The sequence below is a fragment of the Condylura cristata genome, unplaced genomic scaffold (assembly GCF_000260355.1).
Source record: "Condylura cristata isolate star-nosed mole 26May11 unplaced genomic scaffold, ConCri1.0 scaffold00031, whole genome shotgun sequence".
NCBI lineage: Eukaryota > Metazoa > Chordata > Mammalia > Eulipotyphla > Talpidae > Condylura > Condylura cristata.
This window is the reverse complement of record NW_004567132.1, coordinates 13,625,573-13,649,472: the sequence shown is the minus strand read 5'-3', so window position 1 is coordinate 13,649,472 and position 23,900 is coordinate 13,625,573. Positions and strand designations below refer to the sequence as shown.

At 39.4% G+C, this 23,900-nt stretch overlaps 1 protein-coding gene across 7 annotated transcripts in view; it reads left to right on the top strand.

Moving 5' to 3' along the window:
* Positions 1–478: 478 nt before the first annotated feature.
* AAK1 (AP2 associated kinase 1) overlaps positions 479–23,900 on the top strand; it is a 158,708-nt gene continuing 135,286 nt past the window's right edge. For 3 of the 7 annotated variants that reach the window (XM_012731502.1, XM_012731501.1, XM_012731500.1), the window contains exons 1-2: positions 851–991; positions 1,284–1,672. In XM_012731502.1, coding sequence (XP_012586956.1) covers positions 1,510–1,672 — 163 coding nt within the window. In that variant the 5' untranslated portion in view covers positions 851–991; positions 1,284–1,509. Of the gene's footprint in view, positions 775–850; positions 992–1,025; positions 1,042–1,283; positions 1,673–23,900 lie in introns of those variants that run through there. The other 4 variants (XM_012731498.1, XM_012731503.1, XM_012731504.1 and 1 more) reach the window with 4 other exon arrangements.

Here is a 23,900-nt window from a genome sequence, read left to right as displayed (position 1 = left end):
TGGATTCTCATACAAGACACAATTTTAGTAAGCGGTTTCACAGCACTAGCCTAGAGCTGGCCGCTGAGCCGGCTCTCAAAATAAAGTCTGAAAGTAAATACAGCTCTTGAAGTAGGGGCAGAAAGGCAACGGTTTTACTTTAGGGTTGGCCTTTCGGGCGTGGTCTATTAACTGCCGCCCAAATTTTCCTGATCACCTTCAGTCTTGCACCTCCTGCGCAGGTGACTTTGCTAAGCCCCCCCCCCCCCCCCCAGGACCCGCTGGAGACTAAGCTGTTAAGACGCGTCCTTCAGGTGTCAGCCTCGATCCGTTCGTAAACCACAAACCCCAGAACCCCTAGGACTAGGAGGTCAAACACAAATATGATGGCTCTAGAAGGGTGGAACATACAGAAGAGTGGAAACCCGAGTCCCTAAACACATCTTTACCGGATGTGTTTAAATAACCGAATCCCCACAAACGCATAAACGCACCACACCACAACCACCTTTAATGAGAGGCCATTGCACCGCAATGCTCACCCCTCCGCGGGCATCTGGGAATTGTAGTCCAGCCACCCAGCTGCAACAAACTACTTTTCCCAGAATGCCCTGCGGGCCGGGCGATAGCAACATTCTTTTCCAAAATTCTCTGGGCACAGAGACCTCTTTGCCCGGTCCCCCTTCTCTCCGACCACTCTTTCCAGTCCGTCGCGACAGAGAGGCGGCCGCAGGAGGGCCCCGGCCCCTCGCTGCGCCGCCCCGACGGGCACTTCCGGCGGCGGTTCACTTCCTGGTTGGGTGGATGGAGCCGGGCGGGTGCGCGCGCGGGGGAGGGGCGGCGGGTCAGTCTCCGCCAGGCGCTCTGGGGATCAGCTGGCGGGCGGGCGGGCGCCGAATGCCGCCCTGGCTCTCGCTGCAGCGCCGCCTCCTCTCCGCGTAGCTGGCCGGCTGGGCGGTCGTGACAATGTTGCGAGGCTGGTAGCTGGGCGCCGGCTGCCGAGCCGTCTCAAGTGGGTGCCTCTGGGATGCTGCCTCGCTGGGCGGCGGGGAGACCAAGGAGGTGGGGGAGGCAGCGCTGGGCAGGGTTGACGCTGCCCAAGGCGGCCCGAATCCTTCCTTTTTCTGAGCTGGGGAGCCTGGGTTCTGGGACCGGGGACGCATTTTCAGCCCCATGGTTTTCTCGCCAAGAAAATGCATGAAGCATTTCCCCAGGGTGATGGCTTTTGCTCCCCCTAGGACTCAGCAGTTGAATGTTTAAGTGTGTTACTGATTCATCCTCTCTCTCTCCCTCTGTCATCACAGGTTTAAACTTACACGAATCGCTCTCTAGAGGAGGAGGAGGGGACCGCCGCGCGATTGACACGCATATTCCTATAGGCATCCTCCGTCAGCCCCCACCCCCACGGTCGGATTCGGGTGGCTCCTCTCGGCGCTGAAATCCGAGAAATCCTTGGATCTCTTGTTTTCTTAGGAAAAATAAAAATCCAGAAACCGCCGGTATTTTGTTTTTCTGCTTCCTATTCTCAAGATGAAGAAGTTTTTTGACTCCCGGCGAGAGCAGGGCGGCTCTGGCCTGGGCTCCGGCTCCAGCGGAGGAGGGGGCAGCACTTCAGGCCTGGGCAGTGGCTACATCGGAAGGGTCTTTGGCATCGGGCGGCAGCAGGTCACGGTGGACGAGGTGTTGGCAGAAGGTATGGTGGGACTCTTTCAGTGCGCCGTAAATTAAATCTTGTGCTGATGCAGCAAGACTCTGGTTTCTAGTTGTTGAATGTATGAATGATTTTGACCAGTTACCCTCCCTTCCCCCTTCCCTTGCCCTGTGAATCATTGTCCTTGAGAAATTTAAAACAGATTTTAAAGTGACAGGACTTATGGGCTTGGGAGAGGTTGCCAAAAATTGTTTTTACCTCAGTGGCCTTTTATTGGGAAAAAAAAAATTTTTTTTTGACAAGCCAATTCTTGTCTCCCTCAGCAAATTATGAAGATCAGAGGAGAAAACGTAGGAGTGAAAGTGTAAGGCTTCACATCAAATGCAGGGTGGTGGGCTTGTCATCCTCCTAAAACTTGAAATATTGATGTGAGGCTGAAGGGTGGGGATGGAGGAGCTGCAAGGAAGAGAGGTTTTTTTTCCTTCCTCCTACCCAACTTTTTCACTTACATGAGCAGGCTTTGAAGGAAGAGGATTTTTTGAGAACTGGGAATGTGTTTTTCTAAGATCCAAGTGTCTTGGTGGATATGACTCGGTTTGTTTCCTAAGGTGACTGTAATCAGGTCCCCAGGGTATAGCAAAGATAACAGAAATTATAGGAAATGAATGTGGTTATTTTGAAGTCAGTCTAGTAGGCCCATCTTCCTCCTGTTTCAGTTTTTATTTATTTTACTTTTTTTTAGCCAAATGAATTACTTAAGAAAGGTATCGGATTTGTTTTTCCTCTATTGGAGAGGATGTTATTTAGATCTGCTGTGTAAATTCCTAGTGTGTGTTCATTTATGTATCTGTAGCTATGTAGATACATATCTTGATCCCCCAGGCTTTCTGGAAATCTTTGCATATCTCTTTTTGTAACCTTAACCTCGACCTTCATAATTATGCTAGACTCATACTTTTCACAGCTCATTGCCTGCCTAGTGTGCTTTTATTTTTAATAAAAGCAGCAATTTCCTTGGCATGAAGCTATTCAAACTAATTGGATGGGGCCAACCTGCTGTAGGTTGTGTTATGGACTGAGGGGATGGAGGAAGGGGGAGGCCTCTATTATTGCAACATGGTGGTTGAACAGTTTATAAGCTGGAGCAGAAGCATTTTGCAAACTGAGGTTGAAAACATGGTCCTGACCTGGACCTGGGAAATACCTGTTATGGTGAATATTGCAGGTGAGAGTGTACTGGGAAGAAGAAGAATCTGTGTTTGACTCTCAGCTTGTATAATAAGCACTGGATTCAGTGGGGGCTCGGTTTTCTGGGGTTAGGGTTGAAGCTGTTACTTTAAAGACATTGGTTTTAAAAAGCTATGACATGTCCTTGTGAAATTGTTGCTCTTTTCTATTCTCAGTACTGCTCTGGCTGGACTTAATCCGAGGCCTGAGTCACTGTCCCTCTGGATCCTTCATTGTGGGCTTTGGTGCAGGATGGGGATGCTTCTGTGCCCACTGCCAGATCCGCACCCTTGAGTCTGATCTATCTGTCTGTTTCATCCCAGTGCCAAAACCCTTGACTGCAGTGGGTTGGAGGAATGTGTGTGAGAGTAAACAGGAGAGATAGGGGTTTCCCTCCTCTGAATGGTCTCTGCTGACCTTATAAACCAGGCGCATTTTGTTTAGCTTGGATGTTGTCTCATTTTAGGTGGCGCTTTCTACCTTAACTACTCTGAGTCTTTTCTCAGAGTCGAGTAATGAGGAAGAGAAAAGGAATTGATCTTTGTTATTATCTAAGATGCCCTCTTGCCTAGAATTCGTCTCTCAGAACTGTACATCGTATGTTGCTATATTTTGAAGTGCAGTTTAGGATTTGCAGCTCCACATTCATTCATTCAATAAATAGTATTGGAGATCTATGATGTTCCAGGCATTGTGCTAACCTCTGGGTATATGGTATTAAACTCGAAGCTGGAATTTACAGACTACTCGGAGAGATGACAAACAGCCAGGTATAATAGACTGTATTGTCTTGGAGATAACCTTAGGGTGTTGTGACCCCCAATTTTGGAGAGCCAAGAATTGCTTTCTGCAGGAAATGACCTGAGAATGAGTAGGCGTTTTCCAGGTGTAGTGACAGGATGGACAGAGACGCATTGTAGCAAGAGAGAGTCTCCTATAAAACTAGGTTTGGTAGTGTTGCTCTCTTTATGTTCTTTGACTATAACTGAGTTTGAATAGGTGACTCGTAGGAGTATAGCTATGTATATGTACCAGTATAGCTGGTATTTATGTAGCACCTACCAAGTACACATATACTACTGGGTTCTAAGAGGGACATAAGAGGGTCTAAAGTGTGATGTCTGCCTTAAAGAACTGTAGGCGAATTTATGAAGACAAACATTCACTCATATACAGTAACACGGTTACCAGAATTGTCTCTACAGTCAGGGAGTTCAAATTCTGGTTCTCTTCTTGGTAGCTGTGAAACCTTGAATGAGACATTTCAAATCTCTCTCGAAGCTGTGTCCCCATGACAGTGGTTCTCAAAGTGTGGAGCCTGGTTCAGGAGCATCACCATCATCTGGAAGCTTGCTAGAAATGCACATTTCAGACCTCACTCTATAAACCATGGGTATGGGTTCTTAATCAGTTTCTCGAGAGAATCTGGCAAACTGAAGTAGGAGAACCACTGCCATGTAGGCTGGACTTGGGGACTGAATGAGGCAATGTGTAGAAATTATTTAATGTTTTTCTGGTATTCAGTAAACATTAGCTATTTTCCAGCAACTTTTACATGTATAGTTAAGGGTGAGTGGGGCAATGTGAAATCGGCTGCAACAACATGCAGCAGTTCCTCTCCTTTATTGTGGATGGAGCAGATGTTCTTTGCAGAGACCAAACCAGCTCCTTAAAGCATTATCAGATGTTTTAGGCTAACCATGCTCTTTCCTGGATCTGTTAGAGTCTCCAGGTGTTGACCTAGCTACCAGCCCCAGGGTTGTCTAAGTATGATGAGAGTTGCACCTCAAGTACTCCTGGTAGTGACCAGACAGTTTCAGGGAGGATCATGTGGTAGGCTCCAAACTCAGATCCTGTTACTATCACATCGCACTGATTATCTCTTATTCTCTGATGTGGGTTTGCTTTCTAGTAAGGAAGTGCAAGACCCCAAGGATCAGAACAGAGGCATACCTGGTCTGCCATTTCTCCATCAGCAGCATCAGCTCTGTTCACCTGATTTTTCTAACTGATCCAGCAGGGGCTTCTTTGTGAAGCCCCCTCATTTGGGAAGTGACGGCTCTTAGTCATGAGCTCAGAAATGTGGCTAATTTTAGGCAGGGGAGGATATTTTCTCTTTTCCTCTTTAGTAAAGATGCCATGATGAGATGCTAAATCATGTCTGAGACAATGGGCATGTGATGTCAAGAGATTTGGTTTAATCTTCCGGAATGAGTTCACAGGGACGATTGGAGCAACGTTCCAAGAAGAACTAAAAAGCTATGCTTTTTATCTTACCCCATTAACTTTCTGAGACCTTAGTTTTAAATAATAAATAATTTTGTTGACTATCTGCTTTGCCCAAGACAGAATTTCAGAACTGTCTTGATTCTATATAAAGTGGAGCAGATAGCCCTTTAGAACCGTTTTCTCATACTACAGGAATTCAGCTGTAGGGCTAATGAGAACTACTGAATTAGTTTTCAGTCAGTAAATTGATGACTTAAGTGAAACTAAAAAATGTGTGTGAAGCCACTTTAATTACACATACACTCAAATAGACACATATACCTAGCAGGCATATCATTATAATTATTCGTGGCATCAATGTGATGCATACATGTATTAATTTAGTAAACATTTATTAGTGTTGTCTTGTGGCAGGCACTGTACTAGGCTCTAGGGATACTAAGATAAATGGGTCTTGGATCTAGCTCTTAAAGAGCACTTTAAAACTTATCTTAAATCTCTAAAATATCTAACTCTTAGCATGGCCCTTGATGTATAGTAGAAGTTTAATGATGTCATGAGATGATAGAAAGAGCCTGGGGGTGGGAGTTTGTAGATGAAGTGTTAGTTTGAACAGGAATGGAAATTGCCTAGATGTTCTAGATGAGTATCACCGAGGCCTTCTAAGCAGAGAGAATAACATACGTAAAGGTCTATAGAGTGGTGAAGCAGTTTGTTGGTTTCCAGGAATACTGACTGGTCTATTGTTTCCATTTTAGTTAGTGTAAGTTTACCTTCTAGAATCAATGAAAGTAGGACTTGGGATGGTAGAATGAAATTCTTTTGTGTTTGCTCCCTGGTTATGTTTGATACTAACTTTCTACAGTAGCCCTTGGCTTTTTGAATAGTGCCAGTATGTTCCTCTCTATGTCTCAACCCTATGCTGATCTTCCCCTTTTCCCAGCTAGAAATAACCATATGCCTTCACTTCCCAAATGAGAAACTTCAAATGTGAACCCCTGCTGGACTAGTTAGACACCAGGTGAACAGACCTGATGGTGCTGATGAAGAGACCTTCGAGACTGGCTAGTGTCTGAAGGATTTGAAGAGTGGCAAGAAGCTTGAAGCAGAAGCAGGAAAGGGGGTGAGATGACCAATATTACAGGACAGGGGAGATAGTGAGCATGTTTGGCCAAAGGTATATTGGAAAGAAAAGAAAAGGAAATAAGGTCGTAGGGCGTTTTCGTGCTAGGCAAGGGGTTAATTATAAGCACCTCAGGTCTTCTCATGACGCAAACACCAGTTTGATCCCTCCCACTTCAGATGTCTTTGCCTGCTGGAAGTCTGGTTTTTTAGTTGCATCTGCAGATTTTCAGGGGGTGGTTTGTGAATGGTGTCTTCTTCCTGGTTTTTTTTTGCATAATGAAGGTTTTAGCTTTTCTAAATATAGCCAAATCTAGACATGAAATCCAAGATAAACAGTTGCATGGTCAAAGTCTTTCTTGTGGTCTTTCTAACAAAGTCATACTTGTGTATTGAGAGATGAAGAGAGAGGAACAGTTTCCCATGGGGAGTATGGGGGAGAATACACTACATGCAAGTAAAACTGCATGTAGAGTTCACAGGAAAGGTGTGATTAATTTTAATAAAATACATATGAAAAAAGATGAATGCATAGAACAGTTATTTTAACTTGCAGTATTTAAAAGTTGGCACTTCAAAAAGGGGACTATCATCACCACCTACCTTCATCTTGCAGTCTTCAAAGGCTAACGGCTTTCTGAGCCTGCTTAAGAAGCCACTGTGAGATCTACATCTGAAAGAGCCAAACAATAATAATAATATAAATGGTATTGTCCATTGATGCAGCATCTTCCCTCTGAAGTAGCAAAGACAGCCTCCAAGTTTACTTTTAGGGAGTCATCTTTTGGTGTGGTGGAAGGAATACCGCAGTATGAATTGGGAGATCATTGCCATGTTTAGTAAATGTTGCTGAGTACTCACTGTGTGTTGAACATCATGGAAAGAATAATGAGACATGGCCCTGCCTTTAGGAATGCACATTTATAGAACTTTAGGCACATGAGCATATAGTTCTAGTCGTTATAACGGGGGATGTAAAAGGGTTAGAGGAACAGACGAGTGGTGATTACTTTTGTGGAGTGCAGAGTAGTCAAGAAAGCTAAAGAAAAGTAATATTTTGAGGTGTGTCTTCTAAAATAAGAACTTTCTGCTAAAAGATGAATAAGGATGGAAGAACATTGTAGGCAAAGAAAAATGACATGGCTATAGGTATCGAGGTAGGAAAACATGCTGCATGTTGGGAACTCTATGTTTTGAGATAGTAGTTACCTGTTACCAGTGCTTCAGGGCTGTGATATCTGATAACGCAGCCTCCAGTCACATAGTTACTACTTAAATCTAAATTATCTAAAATTAAGTAAAGTAATTTAATTTTTTAAGCACCCTAGCAACATATCCGTTGTTTAGTAGCCCCTTGTGGCTACTCCTTACAATTTTGAGCAGACAGAAGATATTTTATCATCACAGAGAGTTCTTTTGGGCAGTATTGGTTTGGAACAATAGTCTTTACACTTTCTGGATAGAATAATACTGTGAGCTAAATGGCATGTGATATCTTCATATATGTGTGTTGGTTTATTTTAATGTCCTACCATCATTAATACCTGAAGGCACACTGTATACTTGGAATGAAGTTCATCAGTTGTGATAATGGGTGTGAATTCATATTTTAAACAATGTCTAAAACATTTTGGTGAACTTATTGTCATATCTTAATAGACTGTGATTGTTTCCACAGAGTAGTGTGACTGATGAAGAATATACCAGGAATAGAAATGAGGCTCTGCCAGTCTTTTGTAGTTCACATATGCTTGTGTTGTCTTTAATCCCTGATTTCTTTGCAGGAATCTTTTTAAGTCCCTTGTTTATTTTATGAGGGTTAATTCATTTAAAACAAATGTAATCACTAAATCCACTTAACCGGGCACACAAACTACAGTATATCCCAAATCTGTGCTATGGAACACACTTTTCCTCAGGATTCCATCAAATTTGTATAAGACATATGTAGAATGAATGGGAGCAGCAGTACTGTGCCATATATTAAAAACAAATCTTATTTTTTAAGATGAAAACAAATGTAGAGTCTTTCTCTTTTTAAATAATCTGTGACCCAGCAGAGTGTTTTATATACTCCTGTTTGGAGACCACTGGTCTTGAGTATTGTCTCAATCAGTGATGATTACTGCCAGCCAACACTTCCTAATGGAGGCATTTTGGGTTGCCAAGGATGCTGACCAAGGATGCTACTAAACATTCTGCAGTGAAGAATTATTTGGCTCTAAATGTCAGTAGTGCCGGTGTGACACAAGTGATATGCTGGTTAATGTGGGAGAGAACGCAATCAGGGGTGGCTAAGAAGGATCTAATTTGCTGTGTGACTTTAGGCAACTCACTTAATTTAAAAATTCATTTTCTCACAATCAGTGAGACAAATCTTTTCTAACCTATTATGGTTAATAATCTTCACATCATTTCTGTGTGAAAAAGCTACTTCTAGAAATAGATCTGTAAGCCAAAGGAGGTAGAGTGATAAGGTTTTGTAGACCCTGGCTGTGAGCAGTTGTAACAGTACTCTACCACTGACTGAACTTGACTTTTCAGCCCTGGAAAATTGTTTCCACCTCCCTATATTTGAGCAGCCACATTATTTGAGCAACCCCAAAATATTGGGGAAACATTTACTGACTTGAATTTCTTATAGGGATATTTATTGAGAAGGGTTATCAAAGATCAGAGTGTTATGAGAGAAGATATTAGTAATCCTTTACAGAAAGAAGAATTTTCAGGAAGACTCTAGCTTTATTAGTAGTCTTCAAATTCTTTTACTACTACTTGTCAGTATGGCTTTGGTGATGTTAGCTAGCTAATGTGACCCACTGCTTCCTCTGTAATAATAACCATCTCTATCCTCTGTAGGGATATTATGATTGTGAAATGAAACGATATAAGTGTAACATAGAATACTTAAAGAGACTGTTTGCCCTGCCAGCAAAGGGTAGTAAAGTTTACCGAACATCTAGTATCTCTGTCTGAGATGCTATGGCAAATAGAGAAGTAATGGGAACCTTGGCTCCTGTGGACAAGAGGTGATCAATATATAAGAAACAACAGCACTCTCACAGATACTAGCTATTGAAATGCTGCGCTGTGTCATCTAATCTGAATTCTAGAGGGATTGAGGGCAGAGATCAGTGAAGATTGACATGATTAGGGAAGATTTCATGAAATGAGTTTTCTTAACCTAGTCTTTTCTCTGAACTTTTTTGACTAACCTTGATGTAGGGAACATACCTAATTCTGCACATTTGCATGTGTATATTCTCAGTAAAATTGAAGTAAATACTGCAGTATTTTGGTCTTTTTTGAGTAACAACAATGCCCAACATACAGTAACCCTGTTTTGCTTATACACAAAGCAAAAAAGTATATTTTTTGTGTTTTTCTATCATTGTAAAGTCCAATAAAGCACATAGTATTGACTGCATTATTTTTTACCTACTTTCTCCATTATCTCTATCATTACTGTTACCTTTACTAACTAGTCTATGCTATTTACTTTGAATGATCCCAGTTCTGTTGAGTTATGGGCAAGCGTTTGAAAAGAGAAGTCTTTCTGAGTGAGACCTCCACCTTGGCAGATGGTCATTTCCTTAAGTTGGAACAAAATTGAAAGTGTAAAAACTTGGAGTTTTATTTGAGGTCTACTGTGAGTGAATCAATGTGAGCTGGTTAGATTTTTCCTTGGGCTCAGAGTTAAATTGGCGGGCAAGAGATGGCAGTGCCAAGTGCTATTTATGATTTCTGAAGTGCAGAGAGATTATTGGATGAAAGGGTTTATGGCATCCCTATACTATTATAGAAGGCCAAGCATAGCATTGATGATAAATTGTCATTTGTAATTATAATGATCTTAAATAATGATGCCTTTCATCTGAAACTTGATGAAAGTTTTAGAGAAAGCAACATAATGCCTCTTGGTGCTTGTTTTTAGGGTTACTTTCAAGCTGCTGTAGTAGGACCTTTAGAATGAGAGAAAGATAACTGTCTCTCTGGTACCAAGCATAAATTTGAGGTCAATATGGAGCTTTATTATCATTTGGGAGTAGGAAGACAAAAGGGGATGCAGGCCTTACCAGTTGGGCCCTTTCAGAAGGATTAAGGCTTGGGCTACATTTATAGAAATGGCAAGTTTCCTGCTGCTCCTTCAACTCATTGTTTTCCCCTGATCAGTGTTTATTATCTTACAGTTTGTTGGACTTGTTTAATGTCCCCTGGGGGATAGCCTAACCCTATTTCTTCGATCTTTTAACTGTACTGTGTAGAATCCTGAGAGTTCTGGTGGTTGAAGGAGGGCAGTATTGGAAGAAATAATTCCATTGGTTCTTTGATTATGGAAAACTCATGGTTTAACTAGGTGTAACTCAGTAATGATTGAAGACTACCTCACAACCAGTTCAGTCTTTTCTTCCCCTGTCCCTCTGGAATAAAGGGAGACATATGATCTCCTTATGAGAAGATTTTCAAGGTTAATATGTATGATGATTTAAAAGCATGGAGATAGGAGACTCATAGCTTGAATCTGAGACCTATCCCTGTGATGTTGGACAACTTAGTAAGATTTGGCTCTCTCACTTACAAAATGTGGATAATACTGCATGCAGTTGTAAGGATTAGAGAAAATTACGCAATTTTTTTGCATAGTGCCTAAGGTATAGTTAACAATTTGTAAGTGGTAATTCTTTACTATTTGGGTGCGTGCATTTTGCTTTTATCAAGCAGTATTTGTTGTGTATAATTATAACTTAGTAAAGCTAGAGTCTTGGAAATATATAAATGCTAGGAAAAGAAAGCAAAGAGAGAATCTCAGATAAATATTGTGGTATAACTTTTTCCCTTCTTACTTGAAAATCACCTGTGTATTAGGAAAATTTCCCTAGTCTGTCATGTTGCTATTAGCATGATGGGTCTGAGGGACACTTGACCCCACCTACCTATTTAACCTCAAATTTGTGTTCTCTAACACAGGTCTTCTGCTTCACTGAGGCCTGTATCGTCCTCATCCTTCATGCACCATGGATTTCTTTCTTTCCTAATGCTTTATTTTCATGCAAAGATGCATCCACCTATTTGATAATACCTTGTTTTTGTCCCTAATATCAGAACTCACCATATCTGCCAAAGTGATTCCTCTTTCCTCTTGTCATTCTTGATGGCTATGCTGATGGTTCCGAATCTCAAAGTTTTATTTTGTTGTTTCATTTGAATCTACTTCTAGTGTAGATAATTAATTCTTAGGAGACAGGGTGTAGGTCTTAGGTTTATTTTGTATCCAATATAGGACTCTTATACTTGAACAATGCAACAGTGGTTACTGGAATTACAGTGAATGAATGAATATTACAGTAAATCAGTACTAATTCAAGCTTACTGGTACACACTAGAGAACAATAGATAGGATATTCTTGTCCCAATGATATAATAGATATATGTTTGGGGACCTTACACCAAAGATGGGTGCTATTGAATTGTCTAGGTTTTTGCTAAAGTTGAAAGATATCAAAATATTTCCAGAAAATCATGTAAATCTGTTTTTATTGATTGGATTTTATTATGGATACCCAATACTGTCAGTCTCAAAAATAGAGATATGAGTTGTGAGTATCTTAACTATATAAGTTATCAGACTAAACATTAAAACTGCTGGAATGGAAATTAGATCAGGGATCAAAAACTCAGATGTTACTGAAATTTATCTTTAGGTAAGGTATGCATTCATTTTCTTACTTGTGGGGGGACAACCTATAGTAAATTGGGACAGTGATTTGTAACCTATATTTGAGGTGGTGAGCCAAGGAGCAGGCTTAAGAGAGGAAGGTCATATGTAATTTGAAAGAATATAGGCTAGTTGCAGGGCCAGCCAGGAAAGAAGGGAAGAGCAGAGGATAAAATCTGGTGGTATACTCTTTTTAGGAGCAACTATAGGTAGGCTTAAGGAATTGAGGTATGGGGAGGGCATGAATTTTATATTTATCAAAGAGGATATGTATTTTGAAAGGTTTATAAATATGTTACTAGCAGCTCAGTTATAAATTGGGTCTAGAGAGGTAGTACCTAAAATTGATCACTGTATGTAGCTCTTAAAAAATAGATGCTTAATTCTTCTTCTTGCTACTTTCAGAGAGGAAAAGTGAAGAAAGGGATCAATAGTAAATCTTGCCAGGTGGTTTGCTTTGTGAGCTCTATGACTTTGTTGAAAGGTCAACTCTAGGTGACTCTGACCAGTGATGAGAATTCACTTGGAAAAAAGTTAGTTTTGGGTAATGTAGACTTCTCAGAGGATGTATTTCTTTTTTAAACTAATAGTTTTTATTTTTAAGTCATATTTTTAGAATCAGTATAACAGAATAGATTATTTAAGTGGCTGTCCACTCATCTAGCTATTTTTGGAATGATTTTAAGGTGATATTATGCAATCATGTCTGAGCCTATATGTTCAGTTTCTGCTTTTAGGGCTAGCTCATAGAATAAAAACAAACAAGTATATGAGATAATGCAAGTAGATCATCCATTCTCCTCTAATGAACTTGGGCACACGTTCCCTTCTTTGAGCATGTCTTTCCTTATATAAATGAGATAACTGGGGAATCTTGAAGCTCTTTTCAAGAGGAGAACTTGTATAGTTTCTGTTGAGGTTATTTGGGAAGGAGAATATGGTAGTGTTGATTACGTTGGCGTGTTAGACTTTTGGAGTTGGGACTAAGACAGCATTCCTCTGATGGATTGTAAACCGTAGTTTCATGTATGAGCCATACTGGAAGTATCATAATAAGGAAGTGAAGGATTCCATTCCTTTCTTTCTACACTCTTTTCCTTACCTTTCCCTTAACCTAGAAAAATCAGTGTTTATAATTTAGATGTTGGAAGTGAGGGAAAGCTAGGATGAATCTTGGGCTTCTGGCTTACATAACTGGGTAGATTATGTTGTAAATAAAAAGAAGAAAGAATAGTATAAAAAAAAAGAGAGAATAACTTCAGTTTGGGAATTTTTTTTAAGCGTGAAATATGCCAAAGAAAATCTAAGTGAGGATATAGTTTAGGACACTGTTAGATAGGAATGGTTTGGATTTCAGAGAAAAGTTTGGTGGGAATTGTCTTATAGTCCAGATAAAGAAAGCTGAAATGGAAGGACATCTTACAAGAAGACTGTGGGAGAAGGGAGAAGTGGGCTGTAGGTTAGAAGATTCCCTAGGAGGGAATACAGTAAAAGGAGCATTCCTAGAGTACAGTCCAAATTTCTCACTCTGGCCAGCAAGCCCTACAAGAGTTTGTATTTCTCATTATCTCAACCAGTATACTTTAACTTTTTTGAACATTTAACATTATTTCTCCTTTAGGGTCTTAGGCTTGGTTGGTACCATTGCTTGGAATGTTCTTCCTGATATATCCGTGATTGGCTGCTTCTTACTGTTCAGATCTCACCTCAGAAAGGCCTGAGTTAGAAGTTAGAAAAATTTAATTGGCGTCCAGAGAGGAATCCTGGTGATGGACTGGGAAGTGAAGTGGACGTTGAGTAGGGAGGGGATTTATTATTTTTTATGGTGGAAGAGTGTTGAGTACATTAAGCAAAGAAATAGCCAGTAGAGGTTGGGAATATAGTATGGGGAAATTAATTATTGATGGAATAGTGCCATCCAAGGAGATGATGATGATTTGTTAGTAGAATCTTGAACTCAGAAGAGATGATCTTGGAAATGAGAAAGGGCACTTCATTGATTGTTCTTGAAGGGAGAGGAGAAAGAATGGGTACAGAGAAGAAATTGTGAGGCAAATTGAAGGAGTTCTTACCTCATGGTTTCTGTTTTCTATTGAATGCTATGGGGTGGAAGTTAAAGTGGGGGTTTGAGGAAAGTAGGGTAAGATGTGGGGAGTTACTTGGTTTATAGATAGAAGGAATGACAAAGGGTAAGTAAAATAATGGCCTGATTATATGGAAAATCCTCTTGAGGAGACAGTTTTCCTGGGTACTTGGGGACTTCCTTAGTTTTAAAAATGTACTACTTTGGATAGGACTTTATTTTAAATACATGATCTGTTTTTTTGTTTCTTCAAGATGACTTACCACAGAGGCAATATATGGAAAAGTACTCCTGATCTTAACCTATCTGGTGACTGTCATGTCCTTTAGTCTGGGCAGATTGTTCCCCAACTCTATCAGCATCCTTGTGTGTACAGGATGAGGACTAGATGATGGCGATACTGTTTTCCAAGTCTTAACATCTTTTAAGTTCTTTTATTTCTCAAATGCATTGTTATTAAAATATTAGTTTTGTTATAGCTCTATTAGGATATTTACTTGGTATGATAAGTCACTTTGCTCCTGAATAAAGTGGTCGTGGGTTCTGTGCTTTTTGAATCTCATCGTTTTTGGTTCCTTTCTTAAAAGACTATCAGCTGTCACAGTTTGCGATCCATGTGTCTTCCTGAATTAGCACCTCTCAAATTTACTGCTTTTAATTTGTTGTGGACTTGGAAACGTGATGACTAAGTATGTTAAAACTGTGTATAACAATAAAGAGACTCCTATTGGGAATTTGAGGTCTGGTCTATGGTAAAAATTCATGAACCTAGTGTGCATGGGTGTTATGTCTTATGTTGGCACAGAAACCACTTTTATGTGCATTATGTTCTATCTAGAAAGGTTGAGTTCTGAAGAGATAATGGGTCACCACCATTTGATTTTAATTATTAATTAAATATGTTTAAAACCATTTGTCTGAAAAGTTGAGTATCAATGCCATAGGGACGTAAGGAATTTCCTTTTTGCTTACTATCTCTTCTCTTCTCTCCCCATCTGTCTTCTTCAGTCCCTTCTCCAAACTTACCAATGCAAAGCAGTGTTTTAGGTGTCAATATAATATTGTTTCAGTTTCTGTTTATTTAAAACCATAGAGAAGTTCCCAGGATCATAGTCAATTATTTACTGATTTGTATGATTAGGTACAGGACCCTTAATAAGAGCCCTGTTCAAAACTCTTGAATAGTATATGGTGGTATGGGCTGGAAGACTTGAGGCAATGAAATGAACGCTTGTTTCATATATAACCTTTGGCTAATATTGAAGAAAGCAATCAAAAATTCCTAAAAGGGTATTTGTATACAAATTAATCAGTAACAATAATAGATTAGACAAAAAGCTAGATAAGAGGAGCGAATAATACATAATTATAAGGATTACTCTTTTAACATTTTGATATGTACTTTCCACATTTGAATATTTTATATAAATAGGGATATACAGCATCCTCTACAATCTGCTTCCTTAGTATGTATTCTATTTTTTTTTTTAAAGATTTATTTATTCATACAGAACTGGGGTACAGGCCAGAGATGCGGAGGGTGAGAGGCTTCACCAGAGACAGAGCGGGGAGCGCCGGGAGCAGAACAGGCAAAGCAAAGAAGTACACTGAGGGGAGCAGCGGGCGGGTCAGGAGAGGTCTGCCACGCCATGTGGCTCTTTTCCGGGGCAGGCGGGGATCGAACTCATGCGAAAGTGGCTTAAGCTTCTTAGTGCTGTGCTTTAACCCGCTGCGCCACCAGGGAGGGCCGTATGTATTCTATTTTTTATGTTAAATATCTGCATCATCAGATTTAGTCTATTGTATGCATGTTTTGGGATTTATTTAACCAATCTCCTTTAGATGTTTAGATTATTTATAGAATTACAAAACAACTGCAATGTGTATTCTTTTAAGCCTTTGAATATTTGTTCTAGTACATCTTTAGAATAATTTTTTGAATATAAAGTGACTGAATCAAAAGAGATGCATATTTTTAGATTTTGATGAATATTGAAAAATAATCCTAGGATGATTAAGCCAATACATACTTCCACCAAAAGTGATTTGCTCATGAGGTTGGAAATTTTTGCTCTCTTTTCTTTCTTTCCTCCTTCCTTTCTTCTGTTGACTCCTTCTGTCTTATTTTTTGTTTGTCTTTTATATTTACTCTGTAGAAAAGTATTGGTTTGTTTCTTTGCCCATATTCCAGTTAAGGGATTCAGCTTAATGATTTATAGAGATCCTTTACATATTGAGCTATTAACTCATTCTTCAAATACTCAAGTCCAAAACTTTTCTGCTGTTTATCCAGTTGATCCCCTCCATATTCTTAGGCCCAAAACCCTTATCCAGTTTATCAGAAAATAAACCCTTATCCAGTTTATCAGAAAATCTTGCATTCCCAGTACATCAGAGTCCAACCACTTTAGTTTCCTCCCTTGCTGTTTCCCATGGTGTAAGCTATTTGCCTGCTTTCTGCTAAGCTGTTTCTTCACTGATTTCTACCTCTACCTCAGCTTCCTTAATCAACTCTCAACACTTTAGCCAGAGTGATCCTTTAAAATACAAATCAGGGGCCTCCACGGCAGCAGAGGGGTTAAGTCTCAGCACTATAAATTATCTGCAGCCACTGTAGCACAAGTTTGATCCCTGGCCCGGGAGGTGACTCACATGGTGCAGCAGACCTCTCCTGTCTTGCCCACTGCTCCCCTCAGCAGTGGAGTCAGTCATACCATCTGTTCTGCTCCCCAGTCTGTCTCAGGTGAGTCCTTTCATCTTCCCCACCCCAGCCTACACCCCAACTTTTGTATGCATAAATAAATAAAATCAATCTTTAAACAGAAATAAAATATAAATAATTTCATGTTCTGTCACTGCTCACTCAAAACTGCATACCCTGAAGTGGACCTATAAAGTACTGTGCTGTGCTCTGGCTCAGGTTACTCCCTTTTTTATTTTTCTTCTCCTCTCTTTGATTATGACATTTTATTCACTCTGGCCTCTTTGTGGCTCCTCAAGCAGGGCAGGTTTATGCCCCCTCGGGCTTTTGTATTTGCTGTTCTCTCTGTTTATATATTTCTTCTCTGGGTAGCCCCCAAACTTGCTGCCCCATACATGTTTTGGCTTACATGTTACCTTCTGAGAATTCTTCTGTGACTTTATAGTCCCTTTCTTCCCCTAGTACTCCTTACTCCTCTGCTTTTAATAAATTCTAACTCCTTTCCTATTTATTATCTCCCTTCTTTAGAATGTAAGATCTAGTTTGTTCATAGGCCCAGAACTATGGTTTTCATAGAGTAGGCATTCAGTAAATATCTGCTGATTAAATGGGTAAATGAATAAATGTGATCAAGGCTGGTTCTTGGAAAGAGGGAGAACAAAGTTTACCCTTTTAGATAGGAGACAAATGAATCAGATACAGGTAAGTTTGTAGAGGGAGTAGAGGGAATTTGGGGGATGATAAGAATTTGAAGCTTGTCATGGCAGATGATCTAATTTTCTAGAATAAGGAGGCGATTTTATATGCTTATTGTAGCATTGATCTAGGGTTGGGTAGATGTGATGGGAGACTAGGATTGCAAAGAAATCAAAGAAGCTGACCACAGGGCCAGAATGGAGAGAGAAGACCATCTGGAGAGCAAATCGATTGGGAGAAAAATGGAGAAAGAGTGGGGATGACAGATGAGTTTGAAGAACACATCAGGCCAGAGTGAAGCTATGAGAGAGAGACTGGAAGGCTTGGAAGGTGTGTCAGGAAGTGAATGATTGACATTTAAGATATTTAAGATTTGTATTGACAAGGTCCAGGGCGTGACTATGTATGATGCAGGTGGCTGAGAGTACCAAAGGTCGTCATTGTAGTGAAGCAATTTTGAGGCTGAAGTATTTTTGAAAACCGCCCATTATAATGTCAGAAGTTGTGGAGAGGAAACTGGGATGCCAGAATCTTCAGTAAAATCCAGAAATGAGTAGGATGGTAAAGGTACAAAGAAAAGAGAATAAAAGCCACAATAACCAGGTGACATGAACTTGGAGGGCCAGAAATTTTTACATGAGGGTAGAAGGAGTACAACCTGGTATTATCTTAGGAGAGCAAGGAAAATGCTGACATCCTGCCCTGAGGTACTTGAGGCATAGGAAAAATCTGGTATCAGTGGTCTGGTGACGCAAGTGATGCTGTTTGGCACAGGACCAGGTCACAGCAATTGGACGCTGTGTCTTTTTGGCCAGATTATGAAACTAAGGTATTATTTTGTATGATAATTTATGGCATTTATTTGATAGCTTTGTGTTTGCTCTTTTTAAAAGGATTACATTTTTCTCATGCTTATATCTACATATTAAATTTACTTATGTTTAATTATATATAAATGTAAATGTAAAGTGTTTTTTTTTCTTTAATTTTCATATGGGTTTTCCAGAAGAAAAAGGAGCACGCTTGGTTACTATGGAGATATCCTTAGTATGTGGACTTGAATTGCCCTTTGTATTTTGCAGCTGGAAGTTTCTTTTCATCTTTAACTTTAAGACACCTTTCTGGTCAACTTTTGTTCTTTGCTTTTTGGTTCTTCTCTGTCACACTGGACTAATGATTAGCTCTTATGGAAGTCCTTTAACTGAGTGTTAGAGGACCACTTCCCTGAGACTTGACTTTGCAGCCTCTAGATAAAGGAGAAGATGTGTTTTTGTGTGTGTGAGTGTGTGTGTGTGTGTGTTTGTCAGCAAAAATATTCAGTCTATAAGTTAGAAATGGTATCTTGCTAAAGTAGTTAGCAGGCTAGCCTCCATTGAAGTCTGCTTCTTTCATACCTAACTGTACCTGTTGCACAGGCATAGTGTGCTGCTGGAATATCTGTTGACTTCTTTTACTTATGTTTAGTTGTTCCTCATGTTTCTAGTCTCATACATTGAAGATCTCTTGGCACAACACTCTTCAGTTTTGCTGCATCTTGCTGTAATTAGTTATCTCTCTGTCTTTGAAGCTGCTTCCCAGCTACCTCTGACCTAACTTGGAGTCCTTGAGGGTATGGATAAATTTTCACTCATCTTTTTCTATCCTTCTAATAAGTAGGTATTTAGTTAGTAAATATTGAATAAATGGATTAAACTTAGAATTCAGACAGCCTAACACACATCTTGCAAATAAGAAAACTATTCCTGGAGGCTTAAATAACATGTCTAAGACAACAGAGGCTCAGGTGGGATTGGAATCCATTTCTTATCTCAGCATTTTTCAGCTTTCTAAAGATTAATGTCAAAACAACTAGGCTTGAATAGACTGTATATCCCAAAGTTAGAGATAATTTAATTTCTTAAAAATTTAATTATATTTTCTAAGGATAAGAGCTTTCAGTTCATTTGTCACCCTGTTTAAGGCTGGGGTTGTGGATGAAACTTTTGTTCTTTGCTGTCATCAGGGAATAAGAACCTAGGCACAGGAAGACTCCCTCCTACTTGTAAAACTGGTCAGTTTACCTTTTCCTTGACCAGTACCTTTAGGGCAGCCTGTCTTCAAAGGTGCTGATGGAGACATGGAGTAATGTGCTAGTGACAAGGTGAAGTACTCGGTAATCTCTCGCCTACCAGGAAGAAAGTAGTATATTTAAGGCTTTTATGAATGGTTTGGGGGGATTTGGGGTCAGAAGAAGGGATGGTATGGTCATATACCGTAAGTTCTTAGTAAAGGAGCTAGGATTGCCAGGGAACAATGAGTCACACTGGTAGATTGACAGGGATTGAAATAGAACAAATTCTTTGTAATTGCTAGGGGAACCCTTTTCCCATTAGATCAGGTTCTTGTTTTGGGCCTATATTGTTCCTGTGCTCCTAAGGGATATTTGCATATGTCTAGGGACATTTTTGGTTGTGTAAAGGTGTGCATGCACTATTGGCTTCAAAAGGGTAGCAGCCAGTTGAATATCTTACACTTCACAGGACAATAGAGTATTAATTATTCAGCATAAAAGCAGTAGTGCTCAGGTTGAGAAACTGATTTAGACCCTAATGATTACTTAAATCTTTAAAATAATTGCTTATATGATTTTTTACTTTGAATTCTGTGGTTAAATGGCAGATTTGTGTTTATTTCACTTTTTTCTTCATTTTTTTAAAAACTGAGGTAAGATTCATGTGACATAGTCATTTTTTTTTTTTAAAGATTTATTCATACAGAACTGGAGTACAAGCCAGAAATGTGGAGGGTGAGAGGATTCACCAGAGACAGAGCGGGGAGCAGAACAGGCAGATCAATGAAGTACACTGCTGAGGGGAGCAGTGGGCAGGTCAGGAGAGGTCTGCCACGCCATGTGGTCACCTCCGGGGCAGGTGGGGATCGAACTCATGCAGAAGTGGCTTTAGCTTCTCAGCGCCGCGCTTTAACCCGCTGCGCCACCAGGGAGGGCCCGACATAGTCATTTTAAAGTGAGCAGTTCAGTTGCTGTTATTACATTCACAGCTACCACCTCTATCTAGTTCCAAAACATTTTCATCACCCCAAAAGGAAACCTATACCCATTAAGCAATTACTCCCCATTTCCTCCTTCTTTGAGTCTGTGAATTTGCCTATTCTGAATAGTTCATACAAGGGAATCCTATAATACATACTTATCTTTTGTTACTGGCTTTTTTCACTTATCATAATATTTTTAAGCTTCATTAATGTTGTAGCATATTAGTATGGAACATTAGTACCCCATCTCATTGTATAGTTGAATAATACTATCCATTGTATAAATAGTACCACAATTTATTTATCCATTCATTCATTGATGGGCATGTGGGTTATTTCTGCCATTGGATATTGTGAATAATGTAGCTCTATGTCAAGTTTTATTTAAAAAAATATTTTTTATCATCAAAAATTTTTATTTTCTAACATTATTATTCATTTCAGTAAAATATTTTATTTCTCCCATTAGGTGTACCCCCCATAAGTCTCCCACCATTAAATCACCTGTGAACTCTCACAATGGTTTCTTGTTCTCTTCCCTCCCCTGTATTGAGCCCTCTGCTTCTGAATGGCATGAGTTTATCTTTTTAGATTATTGAATAATATTCCATTGTTTATATACCGCATCTTCTTGACCCAGTCATCTGTTTTTGGTCATTAAAATTGTTTCCATATCTTAGCTATTATAAATAGTGCTGCAACAAACATTGGAGTGCAGATTTCCTTTTAAATTAATGTTTTTATATCCTTTTAGTAGATTACTAGGAATGGAATGGTAGCTCCATTCCAATTTTTAGTAATTTGAGGACCTTCCACAGAGCTTTCCCTAGTGGTTGAACCAGCAGTGTAAGAGGGTTCCTTTTTCTCCATATCCTCACTGTCATTTGTGGTCATTTTTTAAATCTGGGCAATTCTCACAGGTGTGAGGTGGTGTCTTGTGGTTTTGATTTGCATTTCTCTTGTTGAATAGTTTTTCATGCATTGTTGGTCACTGTATTTTCTCTTTGGAGAAGTGTCTTTTTATTTCTGCTCATTTTTTGACTAGGTTGTTTGCTTTGTTTTTGTTGATCTATGTAAGCTCTTTGTAGATCTTTGATATCAGTCCCTTAAGGGTTGTATGGAGTGCAAATATTTTCTTGCTATCTGTGGGTTGTCTCTTCGTTTTGATTATTGTCTCTTTTGCTGTACAGGATCTTTTTTAGTTTGTCTCTTCGTTTTGATTATTGTCTCTTTTGCTGTACAGTATCTTTTTTAGTTTGATATAATCTCAGATGTTTATTTTTTCTTAACTTTCCTTGCTTCTGGGGATGAGATTTCAAAGATGTTCCTGAGATTTATGTCAGGAGTGTTTTGGCTACTTTTTCCTCTACATATTATTATGGTTTTAGGTCTTACATTCAAGTCTTTTATCCACTTTAAGCTGGCTTTTGTTTGTGGTGTGAAGTAGTAGTATAGTTTCATTCTTTTGCATGTGGTGCTCCAGTTTTCCCAGCACCATTGTTGAAGGGACTTGCCTTGTTGAAGGGACTTGCCTTGTACATTCTTTGCCCCTTTGTCATAAATTAGTTGACTAGGTTTTTAGTTCTGTTCCATTGGTGTGTATGTCTTTTTTTGTACCATTAACTATGCTTTTTTTTTTTTTTTAATAATGTAATAGTTTATTTTTACACCATTTTGCACCTTTTTCCCTCTCTGTTGTAATCTCTGTGGGCTTCCCATCACCATAGTCCAGAGCACTCCCTCCCCCACTGTCAGTACCATGCTGTTTTAATTATTAATTACTTTGTACTAAAGTTTAAAATCTAAGTATGTAATACATCCATTCTTCCCCTTTTTTAGTTAGGACAACTTTGGCTACTTGAGGTTTTTTTTTTTTTTTTTTTTTTGCTTTCATATGAATTTCAGCAGTGTTTGTTCTATTTCTTTGAAGAATGCCATTGAGATTTTTACTGGAATTGCATTGAATCTGCAAATTGCTTTTGGTAGGATAGCCATTTTGACTGAGAAAAAAAAAGTTCTTTCTCACTCTTTATCCAGGAGTGGTATTGCTGGGTCATATGGAAATTCTGTGGTTAGCTCTTTGAGGAGCTGTCAAAATGTGATCCACAGTGACTGAACCACATTCCTATCAATAAGGTATGTATGTGGATTCCATTTTTTCCACATTCTTGCCAACATTTGTTGTTTTTTTGATAATAGGCACTCTAGTAGATATGGACTGCTATTTCCTATGATTAAACATTTTTTTGGTATGTAGTGAAATACATATAACATAAAAATTATTTTAATATTTTATCTTTTGATAGACTGGTTTTTCAGCAAGTCTCTTTTGAGTCCTTATTAAATAGGGCACTATTGAAAGCACTGTGTAAATTATGATGAGCAGGACAGCTATAGACCCTGAGGAGGCAATCATTATTGAAACCCCACCACTAAGTTCTTAAGTCGGGGAAGTGATTTTAGCAGAAAGTGTAGGAAGTGGGGCTCTTATGGCAGGATTGACTGTCATAATTTCTTCCTTACTTTGTTTTCATTTGTGGTTCCTTTCATCTAAGGGAAAATTCATAATATAAAAGACACAGGGGAAAAATGAATAACCAAAGAGAAATATATTACCCAGGAGTGAGAAGGAGGGAGAACTGGTGCTATAGCATTTGTCCCTGCACTATAGTCCTGTTTCAGGTTCCTATAGAAACTCCCTAGTGTGGTTCTTAAAACAACTTCCATTGTGATCTGCCTTTATAGTTTGACTTAAGTAGCGGAGAGAGTCATACTTCCTTTAGATTTAGTTAAAAATTAATACCATATACTGTATCATCCATCTATGTCTACTTTAAGTACCAGAGTCCTAATGAGATGAAGTGTGTTGGATAATGAGGTGAAGTGGGTTGGAGGAGAGAAGGTGTTACGGAGAATGTCATGACTTAAACCTTCACCTGGGCACCTGCAGTTTTGCTGTCCTGGAAACTGTTAACTTGAAAATGCCAGTTCCATAAAAGAGGGGTTCTGACCAGGGTGACTTCATGAGAAAGATTTTACTAGACCTCACCTTACATCTATTGAATTTGTCTCTCCATGACCCATTTCTGTTTTTCTTCCATGCGCCCTTCCTCTTCTTTTTCTCCATTCTTGCCAGACATTTCCAACCTCTTTTTCTGTGCTTTGCTTTCCTTTGGTAATTTTCTTTCCCCATCATGGACAACAAATAAAACATAGTAGTTTAATAATTTTAATGTTGTTAAGTAACTGTTGGTTGTCTTCTGAGCTGACTCAGTAGTTGATGTCATTGATGTCATTGGTACCTTGAAGTGACCTTTGCCCTCCTGACAATCTAGATCTTGGCCACATGATTTGTGATGTGATTCTAGGAACTGTTGGGATTGCAAGAAGCATATACCTTCAAATGCTTCTATCTCATCTTCCTTGACAAGAGGAGGCTATCTTTCCAAGGGCTGGTGGACTA